Here is a 17264-nt window from a genome sequence, read left to right on the forward strand (position 1 = left end):
TTTGACCACTGTCATGAAAGGCCTGGGTACAATTCCATCATTAGTGCTTATAGGGCTGTGTCATCACTGCCATGAATGGCCTGGGTACAATTCCATCATTAGTGCTTATCGGGGTGTTTGACCACTGTCATGAAAGGCCTGGGTACAATTCCATCATTAGTGCTTATAGGGCTGTGTGATCACTGCCATGAATGGCCTGGGTACAATTCCATCATTAGTGCTTATAGGGCTGTGTGATCAATGTCGTGAATGGCCTGGGTACAATTCCATCATTAGTGCTTATCGGGGTGTTTGACCACTGCCATGAATGGCCTGGCTACAATTCCATCATTAGTGCTTATCGGGCTGTGTGATCACTGTCATGAAAGGCCTGGGTACAATTCCATCATTAGTGCTTATAGGGCTGCGTGATCACTGCCGTGAATGGCCTAGGTACAATTCCATCATTAGTGCTTATCGGGCTGTGTGATCACTGCCATGAATGGCATGGATACAATTCCATCATTAGTGCTTATCGGGGTGTTTGACCGCTGCCATGAATGGCCTGGGTACAATTCCATCATTAGTGCTTATCGGGCTGTGTGATCACTGTCATGAAAGGCCTGGGTACAATTCCATCATTAGTGCTTATCGGGCTGTGTGATCACTGCCATAAATGGCCTGGGTACAATTTCATCATTAGTGCTTATAGGGCTGTGTGATCACTGTCATGAATGGCATGGATACAATTCCATCATTAGTGCTTATAGGGCTGTATGATCACTGTCATGAAAGGCCTGGGTACAATTCCATCATTAGTGCTTATCGGGCTGTGAGATCACTGTCATGAATGGCCTGGGTACAATTCCATCATTAGTGCTTATAGGGCTGTGTGATCACTGTCGTAAATGGCCTGGGTACAATTCCATCATTAGTGCTTATCGGGCTGTGTGATCACTGCCATGAATGGCCTGTGTACAATTCCATCATTAGTGCTTATCGGGGTGTTTGACCACTGCCATGAATGGCCTGGGTACAATTCCATCATTAGTGCTTATAGGGCTGTGTGACCACTGTCATGAAAGGCCTGGGTACAATTCCATCATTAGTGCTTATCGGGCTGTGTGATCACTGTCGTGAATGGCCTGGGTACAATTCCATCATTAGTGCTTATAGGGCTGTGTGATCACTGTCGTGAATGGCCTGGGTACAATTCCATCATTAGTGATTATCGGGGTGTTTGACCACTGTCATGAATGGCCTGGGTACAATTCCATCATTAGTGTTTATAGGGCTGTGTGATCACTGCCATGAATGGCCTGGGTACAATTCCATCATTAGTGCTTATAGGGCTGTGTGATCACTGTCGTGAATGGCCTGGGTACAATTCCATCATTAGTGCTTATCGGGGTGTTTGACCACTGCCATGAATGGCCTGGGTACAATTCCATCATTAGTGCTTATAGGGCTGTGTGACCACTGTCATGAAAGGCCTGGGTAAAATTCCATCATTAGTGCTTATCGGGCTGTGTGATCACTGTCGTGAATGGCCTGGGTACTATTCCATCATTAGTGATTATCGGGGTGTTTGACCACTGCCATGAATGGCATGGGTACAATTCCATCATTAGTGTTTATAGGGCTGTGTGATCACTGCCATGAATGGCCTGGGTACAATTCCATCATTAGTGCTTATAGGGCTGTGTGATCACTGCCATGAATGGCCTGGGTACAATTCCATCATTACTGCTTATATTGCTGTGTGATCACTGCCATGAATGGCCTGGGTACAATTCCATCATTGGTGCTTATAGGGCTGTGTGATCACTGCCATGAATGGCCTGGGTACAATTCCATCATTGGTGCTTATAGGGCTGTGTGATCACTGCCATGAATGGCCTGGGTACAATATCATCATTGGTGCTTATAGGGCTGTGTGATCACTGTCATGAATGGCCTGGGTACAATTCCATCATTAGTGCTTATCGGGCTGTGTGATCACTGTCGTGAATGGCATGGGTACAATTCCATCATTAGTGCTTATAGGGCTGTGTGATCACTGCCATGAATGGCCTGGGTACAATTCCATCATTAGTGCTTATAGGGCTGTGTGATCACTGTCGTGAATGGCCTTGGGTACAATTCTATCATTAGTGCTTATCGGGCTGTGTACTCACTGTCGTGAATGGCATGGGTACAATTCCATCATTAGTGCTTATAGGGCTGTGTGATCACTGTCATGATTGGCCTGGGTACAATTCCATCATTAGTGCTTATAGGGCTGTGTGATCACTGTCATGAAAGGCCTGGGTACAATTCCATCATTAGTGCTTATAGGGCTGTGTGATCACTGTCATGAATGGCCTGGGTACAATTCCACCATTAGTGCTTATAGGGCTGTGTGATCACTGTCATGAATGGCCTGGGTACAATTGCATCATTAGTGATTATAGGGCTGTGTGACCACTGTCACGAATGGCCTGGGTACAATTGCGTCATTAGTGCTTATAGGGCTGTGTGATCACTGTCATGAATGGCCTGGGTACAATTCCATCATTAGTGCTTATCGGGCTGTGTGATCACTGTCATGAATGACCTGTGTACAATTCCATCATTAGTGCTTATCTTGCTGTGTGATCACTGCCATGAATGGCCTGGGTACAATTCCATCATTAGTGCTTATAGGGCTGTGTAATCACTGTCGTGAATGGCCTGGGTACAATTCTATCATTAGTGCTTATCGGGCTGTGTAATCACTGTCGTGAATGGCATGGGTACAATTCCATCATTAGTGCTTATAGGGCTGTGTGATCACTGTCATGAATGGCCTGGGTACAATTGCATCATTAGTGCTTATAGGGCTGTATGACCACTGTCACGAATGGCCTGGGTACAATTGCGTCATTAGTGCTTATCGGGGTGTTTGACCACTGGTATTTTACAGAGTGTAAACAATAAAACACTCACAGTGCAAGGCTAGTTCACCAACATGTCTATTCTCTTGCTTGAGTGTGAAAGTACATGGTTTAGTGACTACCTCTTATATTTTTAAATTTTAGAATTTCTTTTATTTGGGAAGGTTCTTCTATAAAAATAGAACAGATATATATCCATATATATATATATAAGCTTATTAGCTTCTAGTCAATTATCACAAGGTCGATTTTTGTAAATCTATTTATATACTCAATGCAGATTACTCTCTTAAAGATGATTAGTTGTTTGTTTGTATATTTGTTTGTGATTATGAGTAATATTGATATAGGCCTGTAATTACTGTCAACAATATTTCGCTTTTTGTAGAATAACTTTCGAATAACTTATGCCAGCCATAGTTTATTTACCTTTTGTTTTGCTGATTTCTTATTTTTTAAAACATGGTAGTGAAAATATTCATGAATTTAAATTTCTCATAAGGTAAATAAGGATCTGAATCATCACAGTAAAAAACTGGATACCAAACTAATACCATCTACAAAGAAAACACTGTTATAAGCATCGAAATCTATTAACTGTGAAATCCGATGTTTTATTTTAAATTGTACGAAAGATGGTTAACGTATTCAGAAATGGTCGATTAATGATCAGTTTCAATTGCCTTATTTTTCTTCAATATTTGCCAACATTTCTTGTTTGTAGCGTTCTCAATCAGTACTACGTTCTGATTTTTAATCGGTTTTACTCTTCTATCCAAAACATTCTTTTCACCTCTATTTCTCCCGCCAATGCTCAGTTTTCCGTACCATTCTTGCGTATCACAAACAAAAAACTCACCTGTTTAATTCTTGTCTAGCATATATAACTTTGAGTTCATCGCAGCACTGTGTATAATCTTTACACTGTTTACTTTGTCTGTTCAATAGTTATAATTCGCAAGTGAAGTAACACAATGAGTTTCATTGAAGCCCGAACTTTAGCTCCCCAATGCGAAGTCACTTCTTCTTATTGAGAAGAGACATCTATTTATTCACCCCAGTTTCAGGTTTACGGTAGATTGCTCATGTTAGATATGTTTTTCTGTTAATAAAATTTAAAAAAATAACATATTAGAGGTTCTTATTTGAAATACGATTTCCAGTGTATCATCTGACAACCATGTTAAGGACAGACATATTATTGGAAAACAAAACTTCAGTAAAGCCAGAAAGGCTAGAAACTTGTCAAAATGACGGCTTCAACGATCTAATAGTTTCATGCAGAATACAAAAAAAAAATATTTTTCGTTATGATATTTTGGAAAAAGTATAGTTGTAATTGATAAATTTCGGACTAACCGACAAAGAAAAAAAGAAATTCATTAACATGGACGTGGAGGGCGGCATTCTAAGTCATTCTCCTCATTGAAATACATGACAAAAACATAGATACGTTATAAACGTTTTATAAATCGAAATGGGTGTTGGAATTCAAATAAATAACTTAAGTAATATTAATGAGCAGGCTCGTAGTCAGCACTTTTGAATAGGGGGTTCGAAAACAAAAATAATATATTTGACGTGAAATGTGTGAATTTTATAATATTAAAAAAGTGTCTTTGAGCTCTGTTACAGGCATTTTGATATTCTCGGTTTTAAATTCAATTGGTTTACTTTGTGTTACGTTGGTAAGTTATTTCACATAACATCATTGAACTATTTTACCATATGATTTTAGAAAACGGGTCGTGAGCCATTCCCCACCCACAGGCAGACGCACTCACACCCTAGATCCACTACGGCAAAATGTTGTACACAAAAAAGACAAGACTATACGTATCTTAGCATTATTGTCTAAGCATTTTAATGTAGAAGGCTACTTACGAGTTTTTTCGCTCTTCGCAGATGTTAGCGCACATAAAAGTGACACGATTTCATGTCGAAATCTGTCTACAATTATTCATTTTAGTATTAGTCAATTTTGTATTATGTAATTTTATTTCTGTACAGGGCCTCAGCCCATCGTAGAAAATGTAATGAGTAGAAAAGTGCATAGCACGTTTTAAAGACAATACAACATCCATATAAACATATGGTACTAAGTTAAGCTGGATTAATATTCATCTCGTCGCTCGAAAACTTTTAAAAAACAAAGAGCTAGTTGATAAATGGTGCGGCAGTTTGTGTAGCGACGAAGTAAGCCCAGACTGTCAGTATTTGCAAAATTGCATATTGCATTATTTGACAAAAGATCAACCCTTAGATCATTTAAAATGGACATATAAAAACAAAGTGAATTTCATTTTCTACCATGCTAAATTCAAGCATATCACTGCAAAAATTAAACATTTATTGATCTAACTATATTTTTGTGTGTCTACCTAATTCAACATTGTTTATGGCCAAAACAGCGAAAACTCGTCAGTATATATTTTAGTCTATAATTGCTTGCCAATAAATCTCCCAGGTTTTAATACTACTTTGATTTTTCCGAAAGTGCACAGCCTGATGATTGTGAAATTGAGGCATGCCATTTTTGCTGACAAATTGTTTTTATTCTTTGAGTAAATATCTCTAAGAAATGTGCAGTATCTCCAACTTGTTTTTCAAACCAGACAATGCCGAAACCATATTTGAACAGGCGATTTTTATGTGGGTATCCCAAGTAAGTCTGCCGGTTTTGTCTAATCGTTTAAGCATGATATAACATGTTTTGGGGTTCCAGCTATTTTTTACTTCAACTAATTTTAACCAATATGAGATACAACGCTTAAAATAACTACAGCATAATGGTAGTCTTCCACATTCATTCAACATCGCTACATTGTTAGTACAACTATTCACGCTAAGTAGATATCTGCAAAATGTTATCTGTACCCTCTCGATTTCCGAATTGTCGTACCTCCATATCGCTACCATAAGAAATAGCTGGCACAATGGTTGCATCAAACAAATTAAATGCACTAACCAATGGCATACCATATATGTTTCTTACAGTATGTAAATGTTTTGGTTCATTGTAAATCCGTTTTTAGAGGGCGGTAAAATAATATACATATAGTGGCAGTTTAGCAGCAGTCTCACTGGACTTCAATGACTACATCTCTTTTTTATGAACCCACTAAAAATATAGTAAATTTTCTAAGACATCAAAACAAAAAACGTGTAAAAAAATATGTTTGAAAAATATGATTCGTCGCATAGTTTAAGTGCTGAAGCAACACAGTGGGATAAATTGTTGGCTGCAAGAAGCTCTTCGACCTATACAACTCGTGATGATAAATCTTCGGCATTTTTTTAATGATCTGTTAAATCCGTAGCTATACACTGATTTCCAATAACACAGGCTACACGTACTAATACAATAAGTTGACTACATTTGGCTGACACACAAAAAGTATATATGCCATCATTTAAAAATACAAAACTAATGAACCAAACTAGGAAAGTACAGTGTCGTGTTGTGTCAATCCCGTTCAACACTTTACTAACTGGGCGAACACTCGCACAAGACAAACGGCCCTATTCAGGACCACCACATCATTCAGAGAATGACTACCATTACATTATTTTTTCAATATTGTTTTAATATTTAACATCAGCTGCTGAATCTGATAGTTACCTCAATGAGTCAAGTGATTTAAACGATGATAATTATTTTAAATAATACTGTTTGTTTATTATGTTCTAATCTACGTTAATAAATCTATTCACTTCCAAAATTTAGGGGGTTCGACCGAACCCCCCGAAGCTCCCCAAACTACGGGCCTGCTGAGTTAGTTCAACATTCTTTATTCCGTAAGCGTGCGCATCATAGGCGTAACAAACTTTTGAGCCAATCACTATAGTGCGTGTTCGACTTTCATCTGAACAATGTATTTTACACGCTTTCTATACGTCGCTAAGAGTCCCATGTCGACCAGGTCGCAGCGCAACGACCACCGTCCTTTAAATTAAATATGTGAATAAAAGAAATCTGTGTTTATAAAGTGATGCACATAATTCTGCTGTTCATTGGTTAATTTGACGACTCATTGTTTATTTTTTAAGTTTATTTTTTTCTTATGCCAATTTCGTATTTCTATTCTGACTGGGCTTACCGTTTGAGTCCCAGACGTTGTTAGTTTTGTCACAGGGACTGTGGTTTCGTGAATGTAGAAATAACCCATTGCAAGACCGCCCTCTGCCGGTCATTATGAGTCAGGAAATGCGGAAGCTGACAACATGGCTGTTCTAATATACTAATCGGTGAATGGCGCGATCTAAGAAATCAGACGAGAATTGGCACCTTATACCAGAACATGAGGTAACATTATGTTTCAGTTAGTCTTACATAACTCCACTGATTACGTAATTTGCCAAAAATCACGTTATTGTTTGATCATTCATTGCCTATTTGAGAAATGACTCCATTGCCGTGGGTGACTCACTGGTGAACATGGATTGGGGGACTACCAGTATTTGGTTTAATGACCATATGTCGTCATATGAAAACTATTTTTACTGGAACGACAGCCGATAAAGAAAAACAAAATAATAAATTATCGGCATCCATTCATAACAATAAAAAATAACAGTAAAGTTGATATTCTTACCCCCCCCCCTCTCCGCTCAAAATAAGAAACACAATCTTTGTTTTGTGTAGCTGAATTGATTACTCAATAGTTTGATATGATGCTATGGTATGAGTTCTCTAGGACCCCCTCACACATATCCGCATAGTACACCTCCGCCATTTTAATCATGTAAGTTTAATCTTCAAGACGCATGTAGTTATCTAGAGGGCATATATGTGTACAAATAAAAACATTGGTGGACTGGAATGGTTGGCGTCAGGTTAGGGGTCGGAATGACGTCATGTTGTCAAATGTGTTTTTATGTGTTTGCTGTAATGTTTTACAAATTATTACAGAATGGCATGAACGTTCTTTTTACATAGAACATTCTACACGGGGGGGGGGGGGTAAGCCTTTTATAAATTTAAAAAAACAACTAAACAATTTGAAACAATCACAATGCCTTTGCATAGAAATACTGTTTGAATATAATTTCACAACGGTCAGTATATATGGCCTGTCAACTTTGACCCTTTGTGACATTGTCACCACTGCTTGAAAATGAATATCTAGCGTGTAGCTACAGTAAGATATATACAACCACAACAAAAACATCAAGTACAAATATTATTTATAATAAATTGGAACGATGATTCAGGGTACAATAGCAAAAGAATTAAAAGATATTAACGGGCCAAATAATGCTAAAATTAACTCAGAACACACAGAGAATTTAGAATTAGCATCAAATTACCTTATACATATTAATAACTCAACACTATGTGAAGGCCTAACAAAATTTAGGATCAACAACCACTCTGAAAATTGAAACTAATCGTCACTGTAAAATCCCTGTTGATTTTTTGTGATATTTACGATTCCAAACAAATGGAAGACAGGCCAATATTAAAAGACAGCATTTTATATGTTTGTCAGTTTTATCTTTTGTTGACAATTTTGTCAAATATAATGATCAAAAACCTGCTTTTAACATATTTGGGGCAGGCAGGCAGCCTGAAAGAAAAATAAAATTATAACAATGGTGAAATTACCATTATTGATTTGCATAGAAATTTATGGACAGGTAGGATTACCGGAAGCATAAAATTTATTTTATTTAGCCTTATAGTCATAAACCAGGCTAGTCATTCAGACAGATGATGGAGTCACTCATATCTAGATAAAAATCACCCCCACTTTTTGGACATATAGTTCATTTTGTGGTAGACCATCCTGATGTCAAAATGTCAATCTGCTTGCATTGACCAATCAGATTACAGAGATTGTTATTACACAATATGCTTGCATTGACGAATTAGATTACAGAGATTGTTATTACCCAGCATGCTTGCATTGACCAATAAGATTACAGAGATTGTTATTACACAATATGCTTGCATTGACGAATTAGATTACAGAGATTGTTATTACCCAGCATGCTTGCATTGACCAATAAGATTACAGAGATTGTTATTACACAATATGCTTGCATTGACGAATTAGATTACAGAGATTGTTATTACCCAGCATGCTTGCATTGACCAATAAGATTACAGGGATTGTTATTACACATTATGCAGATACAGAAAATTATTACATTGCTTTAAAAAATTGAACTGCATCATGGAAACATGTGGAGGAAAAAAAGATATGTTCATGTGTAGAAGTATTAGAAAATTTGCAAATGTGTTTTTATTGGTGTCTATGGAAACCACTGATGGTTGACACTTTTCTAAAAAACAGACTGAAATTGATCAAAAAACATTCATATGCTGTTTATTAATACTGGAATGAATAACTACTGTAGATTTTAATTTTGTAGTCATAAAATATTGCCAACACCTTATACCGGTAAGTAGCTGTCCTAAAAAACAATGTACTATATTAGCATATTTGTTATATTAGTTGTTAGATGTTCAAAATTAAAATCTTAGGATAAATTTTATATTTTATATTTTTGATAAGTCTTTGTAAAAAATGTCAGTGTCATTCAGACAGAACAATGTATGTTACAGATAGTGAGATATTTTTCCCTTGTGGTCAGAATTTTTGGAGAGAGGCACATTTTTGTTCTGTTCTAATCTTAAACCTGGTGTAACTTGCTCAATATGTGGATAACTTTCTAAAAAATTAAAGCTTTTTGTATTTCAACTTTATTGTTGTCCTAATTAACACTCATTTTAGAATATATTTTTAAATCATACTTTCATTTTCACCATCATTTAGCTTTAATTTGCTTGTCAGGTCTTTGTACACTTTTTTTAATACAATGTTTATCAGCCTAACCATATCTCTTCTTTCATTTGATTTTCGTCAAACAGATGTACTTCCTGATGCTGTCATCACAGGAAAGTTGAATTCAAAAGTTAGTGGGTGAATTTCTTTTTTATTTTAAGCATGCCTTATATACCGTACTTGCATGAAAATATGTGTTCTTTCATTTCCCCCTTGTCTGCCTCTATGGGGATATCTATTCGGTTGACTTTCTTTAGGATTATCCTGTATGTATATTTGTTCCCTTAATATTCGGTTGAAATTCATACATAATAATTACCTGATTTGCATAATAACTAAGCCAATGTTGACTATTTTTATTGATATCTCAAGAAACTCTCCCCAGATATTTAAAAAATGTTTACATATATGCCTGTGGACAATAAACAGACCTGATTGAAATTGGATTGAAATCTGTACCTTTTAATTTCCTAATTTGCATAATAATTTGTTGAATTTCAACTTTTCTATTCATATCTCAAGAACTAATCATCACATTTCAATGAAACTTATACATAGATGCTTAATCCTATGGATGAGATTGCTTTCACAGGTATCTGGTTTAAGAGACTACCTGTAATTTATTTTAAATATTTATTATTTGTACTCCATGCCTTCTATACCCTTTCCATATGGGAGTTGTTTCTATGGTACTTTGATTTAGCTAGAGCTTGAATTAAAATCTTTTATTTTGTCTGAATCTATTTTGAAATGGACTCAGTTGTTGGTTGTACACATGTACCATGATTTTAATCATTTTATTATTATCATATTAATAATTTTTTTAAAAGTACTTTAAATAAACATGTACCAATTGCTTAACATTGGTCATCTTAACTCAGAGGGACTACATTACAACTATATACCAAATCCTTGCAGTCATGATCAAAATACCAAAGGTTTATTAAACATTCAACAAACCATTAAGAACTACCATATCTATGCTTTCACTGAAACCTGGTTAGATGCTAACTCCACTGACTTACTGCCAACACCTGAAGATCACTTTGCGTTCCATAAAATTAGGAACAAATCTGAAAAGGCATGTAGAAGTTCTGGTGGAATTAGTTTATACATTAGGAAAACACTTAAACCTGGTGTTACAATACAAGAACAGTCTAGTGTTTACACTCTGTGGTGTAGATTAAAAAAAGACTACTTCAAATTAAAGAAAGACATCTTTTTATGCACAGTTTACATTCCTCCTGCAAATTTGTCGTATTACAATAGGATCAGTGAAGATCCTTTCAACGTTCTTCAACAAGAAATCACCATGTACAAAGAAAAAGGGGACATTATTCTACAAGGCGACTTCAATGCCCGAACAGCAGACTTACTGGATATAATTGAAGATGATGAGAATAACTTCAACTTTGCACCAGTTAATTACCAGTGTGTGGTTGAGAAAATATATAAGTTTGAGTGTGTCCCACAAAACACTTGATGGTTTCCCGAAATAGATAGGAAGCAGATCTATTGACAGTAGATCTTTATTCAGCGGTGAAACGTACACGTCAAGATACACTGCTTACTAAGATGAGACAGAAAAAGTGCCGCACGTGACCAGCACGCGACAAACTAGATATTTTAAACAATGTAACAACGCTCTGGCGCCAACACGGATGCACGAAATATCAATGTACTCGTAAGCGAAGAGTCGTGTAACACGCAATAAATGTAACTAAAGCAATATTGAATGGAAATAAATGATAATTCGAACCCATCCCTGACACAGTGTGACACTAGAACTAAAATGCGACATACTGTAAAATGGTTAATTATTCAGTGGGTTTTAATTTGGCTTATTTCGCTGACTGGAAAATGCACTAAATTAAAACCCAGTGAATATGTAAAATTTAGCATAAAACACATTATCTAAATGATAAAACCGTGAATTTAAAACCCACTGAATATGCCTGAAATGGTAAATCAGTGAAATTTAAACCCAGTGAAAATTAGTCATTTTACAGTAACATGGATACACATAAAAATGCATTTGGCACAGAATTAACTACTCAAAGCTAATGGTTTAATCATATTGAATGGTAGAAGTATAGGTGATAGACAAGGTGTGTTTACCTGCTATGAATGGAATGGTGCTAGCACAGTTGATTATGCTATTACTGATACCAATCTACAGCACCAAGTCATGAACTTCAAAGTACATGAACCCACAATTGCATCAGATCACTGTGCAATATCTGTCATACTTAAACTGCCAACCATCCATGGTAAAACTAGCAACCCAAATCAACACCTGGATAATTCTCCTAGTTATTATAAGTGGACAAATGAAACAAAAAATCTGTACTTGCTATACCTTAAGACTGCAAAAGGTGAAAGTGTTGTTAACAACTTTTTACACAGATTTTTCAAATCACTCATCAGATGATATTGCCAGCAAATTCCAATATACCATTGAGCAACTCGCAAATGACTGTCTATTTGACAAGAGTAAACACTTTAAACGAAGAAAACTCAGGAAGAAATCATATAAGTATACTGATAGAAACTGTAATATACTCAAACAAGAACTTAGAACATTAGCTAAATCCATACAGCACAAACCCTGGGATACTGATATGCGCAACATTTATTTTACTAAGAAGAAAGCCTTTAAAAAGCATATTAAAACCATGCAAAGACAGCAATGGAACATTTTCCAGGATAAAATTAACTTGTTGGATTCCAATACTAACACAGGTGATTTCTGGAATTTACTCAAGACATATACAAAATCAAGAAGTACAAGTCTAGTTTCAGATATACCCTATGACAAGTGGATACATCATTTCCAGTCAATCAGTAATAATTCCAATATACCAGAGAATAGACAAGCTGAGATACACCAGGTATTGACCAATTTTGAATTCCAGCATTAATAAAGAGATTTCTATGTCTGAAATTAAGACAACTCTGAAGAGGCTAAAAACAGGGAAATCACCTGGTTATGATGCCATACCAGCTGAAATGCTTAAATTCAGTAGTCCACATATTATTGCAGCCCTTCATAAATTATACAACCATGTAATGGAGAAAGGAGAATACCCTGAAATATGGAACATTAATGCCATTACACCAGTTCACAAAAAAGATGATTCACTAAATCCAAATAACTACCGTGGGATATCAACTAACAGCGCAATAGGAAAAATCTTCAGCATGATTCTAAATGACAGAATAAACCAGTATCTACATGATAATGATATTATTCACAAGAACCAAGCTGGTTTCAGGAAAAAACATAGGACAACAGACTATATCTTAACACTGCATACCATGGTCAAAAAATACCAATCAATGAATAAGCCACTTTATTGTTCTTTCATTGACCTGAAAAAATGTTTTGATACAGTTTGGAGATCAGGACTACTGTATAAATTGCAAGCCAATTGCCTTAATGGCCGTCTCTATAACATCATCAAAAGTATGTACAATAACATTAAATTCTATGTTAAATTGGATGACAAGATGACACCAGCATTTCAGACTGATAACGGAGTAAAGCAAGGCTGTCCACTTAGTCCTACTCTCTTTAGTTTATTTATTAATGACTTAGTTGAACTATTAGACAGTACAGCCATTGATCAACCAGTACTAGATGGACTAACAATATCCAGCCTCCTCTTTGCTGATGATATAGTTATCACTTCAACATCTAAAGAGGGACTCCAGTCTTCCATTAATCATCTACATGACTATACTAATAAGTAGGGATTGAAAGTAAATACAGACAAATCCAAAGTCATGATCTTCACAAAATATGGCCACAGATCTGATAACATTGCTCTTAAATATGGTGACACAATTCTTGAAAAAACCAATTAATTCACATACTTGGGCATTACCTTTAACACTAATGGTTCACTCCACAAAACTATGCAGAGACTTACTGATAAGGCAAGGAAAACCAAATATTCAATTGGTAACATCTACAGTGAAAGGTTTAACAATATTAAGTTGAAATTCAAACTGTTTGACTCATTGCAATTACCAATTCTATTGTATGGATCTGAAGTTTGGGCTGTTTTAGAGACTGGTAAATGGGACAAGACTGACACAGAGAAGTTTCTCTTAAATTTTTGTCGTCAGACTCTGTGTGTCAACAATAAAACAAGTGTGATTGGTTGTAGGATGGAAATGGGTAGATTACCCTTAATTGCAAGAATCTATTACCAGGCAATCAAATATTATCAAAATATTTTGAACAATGGACCTATCAGCTTTACATACCATGCTATTAAGGAACTGCAACAAAACTGCTATAAAAATACATGGCTAGCTAGTCTAATTAAGATTAGTAAAATTTACAAAATTAACATTCAGTCTGTACAAAAACAAACTTTTTATCAGTTGGCCAAAGATCATTATGTAAATTCATGGCTTCAGGACATCAAAAGACCAGATTCAAAAATGAGAACATATTCTTTATTAAAAGATGACATTAGCACATCACCTTATTTATACCTGTTGAATAAGAGAGAGGAAATTAAACTTATGTCTAAACTGAGACTTAGCAACCACAAATTAGAAATAGAGCTAGGACGTTACAAGAGACCAAAAACACCAGTTGACAACAGAGTTTGCAGGATGTGTAACATACTTGAAGATGAAATACATTTCATTACATCCTGTAAACTCTATAATACAGATCGTGAGAAACTATATATGGTCTTCACTGAACAATTTCCAGATTTCCAGTCTGCCAGTAATATTGAAAAATTTAAGTATATCATGAATACATCAGAAATAAAACTCATTAAACATGTTATTACCTATCATCTTATACATTACAATGAAAATGTTCTTCTCTTAGTACTGTACCTAGTGGTAGTGTGTCTTTTTTGTGTGATTTAGTTACTTCTTTTTGTTATTCTTTTATTACAATAGGCTAAAATTGAGATGTAGTTTCACAATACGGCATAATAAAGTTATTATTATTATTATGGTATCAGGTGTGTACATATTTGGATCATTGATAGATTCTTTATGTTTGTAAAGTTGGTCGATTCTTGATTTGCCCAGAAAGAATTAATTTCTCCATACTTATTATAATAATATGTAAACAATTAATTTATCTGTTATGTGCATGCACCTATGGTAATCCAAAGACCTCAGACATGTACATGATTTGTATGTTGTTACATTGCATGGAAATCTAGGTCTCTATGTTTCAATGCTATTTTTAACAACAGTTAAATGATCCCACCCTGTTATTATGATGTGTCTTGTGACATTATTGGTACTGTGATCAGTGTACAGTATTCTGTCTATGTGTCGCTTACATATATTTGTACTGATTTTCAACATTACTTCATAGTAACATAGTAACCAAACAGAGGATCATGATGCAGGTAAATAGTGTTTGGTGCTAATATTAATAATATGCATTATTATAGATTGTCTGATTCTGGCATGATGAGGTGTTAATATTAGAATTTAAAGAAGACCACAGTTTTCTTATGTACAGGAAACCTACTTTGTGTTGAGTTCTTTGCTTGGTTATAATTGATTGGTCAGTTGTTCTGATTTGAGATATTCAATTATTTCAGTTTTGGTTGTCAAACCTTAATATATTTTCTCATGCTTCTTATTTCTTGTCAGAACCTGCACAGTGTAATTTATCAATATTTTAACAGACTCAAAATTTTAAAACTGGAATAATTGTTTCTTCATTCCAAGTAATCGACTGTGCATAAAATGAATATAATTCTAATGTTGTAATATTTTGTTGTAAAGCTGTTGTATGGCTTGCAGGGGACTGTGAATGATTATATTCACAAGAATATATTAGATCATATTAGAAGCAATGCGTCTGGATTTTAAAATTTTTTGCAATGAAACCATCACAGAATTAGGGAATACTACATATTCTCTATGAGATGGGATTTTCAATAGTGTAACTTCCTATTTCAATAATCATTTCAATAGCCAGCACAGTATCCTGGGACATGATCACATTCGTAACTATTTTACCCACACCTTGATTCTGTCGGTAAAAAGCTACGCTTGGTCACATCCAGGTACTGATCACAGTGTATGCATGTGCAAATTAATAGTTGGGTCACAATTATGACCTCAGCATCTGAAGAGAGCTATGAAGTATCAGTATTAAACTTTTAACTTAGTTAATAGGTCAGAGATCTAAAATTCATTCCTGATGGCACCACCCTTAGGTTAAGGTAGTTGGCTATCATTAAAACTAATGATTGATTTTTGTTTTATATTTACACTACAGTTTTATTTTATGCTGTTGTGCATGGAATGCAATTAAAAATGTATGGTCACTAAACTATGCTAAAATGTCCATTTATCATTGGTGTCGATCATGACATGGTAATAGGACTCACTATATTTCAAAATTGAAATTCACTTAAAAAGATGTAATTTTTTTTTTTCTTGTCGGGTGAAGTCCAAAATAGGAATGGTTTAGTTTGCATGCTTCCATGCATTCAGAGCATACATGTATGGAATGAATGGAAATCACAGCAACATGTGCACCAGTATCTTCATAAGATTTACACTTTTTTTCATTCTACACAGCACACATTTTTTAACACATATACGCTTATAGTCTTTAACATTATTGCAGTTTTATGCCAAACAAATATTTCGTACTGGAAAAAAACATGATAAGTTAAATGACGTGTCAAAATCAATAATTATGTAACAGTTTAAATTGTGATGTATTTTTATTCTTGATTTGTTAGTTTGAATTTATTGCTATGTTGACATGGTAGCATTCTATCGGAGCCGAACTGCTGCTCCTCCAACCGATTAACAGGAGATTATCTCCAATGGTTCATATGGTCGGGAGCCGAATGAGAGCTGAAATCTGCCATAGTTCGTTTCAGTTCGATCGGATCAGAGCTTAACAGAAGAGTGCCCTCAAATAATTACATGTAGTATGAAAAAAACATGGGTGAAAATGATGCTGGTGTCGTGCTTGTGTTGTTTCTTTACATGACACGATGCTGTTGAGCTGGGAGAAAAAAAGAAAGAAACAGTCACGAGTCTGAGCATGAAGGTAGAAAAGACAATGCACTGGTATCTCGAATAAACAGGAAACATGACAGCTAAAAATGTGTTAGAGTCTATTGGCTTAAGTTATTGTTATTGTTCAACTGCTATGATATGTGTGACAGTTGTTAATCTGAACCTACTACCGTAAAATCTGTATTAGAAGCCGCATCCCTAATAGAAGTCGCATCCATACTATTTGAATAATTGAGAACTAAAAATTCATCATTTCTCATATGTGTAGATGCTTTAATAGAAGCCGCATCCCCTCTGTTGCATTGTACCATTTTAATAGAAGCCGCGGCTTCTAATACAGATTTTACAGTAGGAACATGTCACCTTACCATGACCGCTTCTACGATTTTTATATCTGGTATCTTTAAAAAGTTTCTTCAATTTTCTTTATAGATCTGTTCAGTCCCTTCTTTCAAGTGTTTGTTGCATAATTTCATGCGCCATTTTTCTGAATCATGTTAATCTGTCAATCTATCGCAGTTTTATTTTACTCTGCCAAATAGAT

The 17264-nt window shown here is 35.3% G+C and overlaps 1 protein-coding gene across 2 annotated transcripts in view; it reads left to right on the forward strand.

Moving 5' to 3' along the window:
• Positions 1–7090: 7090 nt before the first annotated feature.
• Positions 7091–17264, forward strand: part of LOC102806187 (protein DOP1A-like) — a 72899-nt gene continuing 62725 nt past the window's right edge. Inside the window, exons 1-2 of one of the 2 annotated variants that reach the window (XM_085505152.1) lie at positions 7096–7200; positions 9772–9815. Coding sequence is in view for 1 of the 2 variants with exons in the window: in XM_085505151.1 (XP_085361277.1) it covers positions 7147–7200 (54 nt within the window). In the remaining variant the exon portion in view is untranslated. Of the gene's footprint in view, positions 7201–9771; positions 9816–17264 lie in introns of both variants that reach the window. The other variant, XM_085505151.1, reaches the window with a different exon arrangement.

The sequence above is a fragment of the Saccoglossus kowalevskii genome, chromosome 11 (genome assembly GCF_978046115.1).
Source record: "Saccoglossus kowalevskii chromosome 11, keSacKowa6.1, whole genome shotgun sequence".
Taxonomy (NCBI): Eukaryota; Metazoa; Hemichordata; class Enteropneusta; family Harrimaniidae; genus Saccoglossus; species Saccoglossus kowalevskii.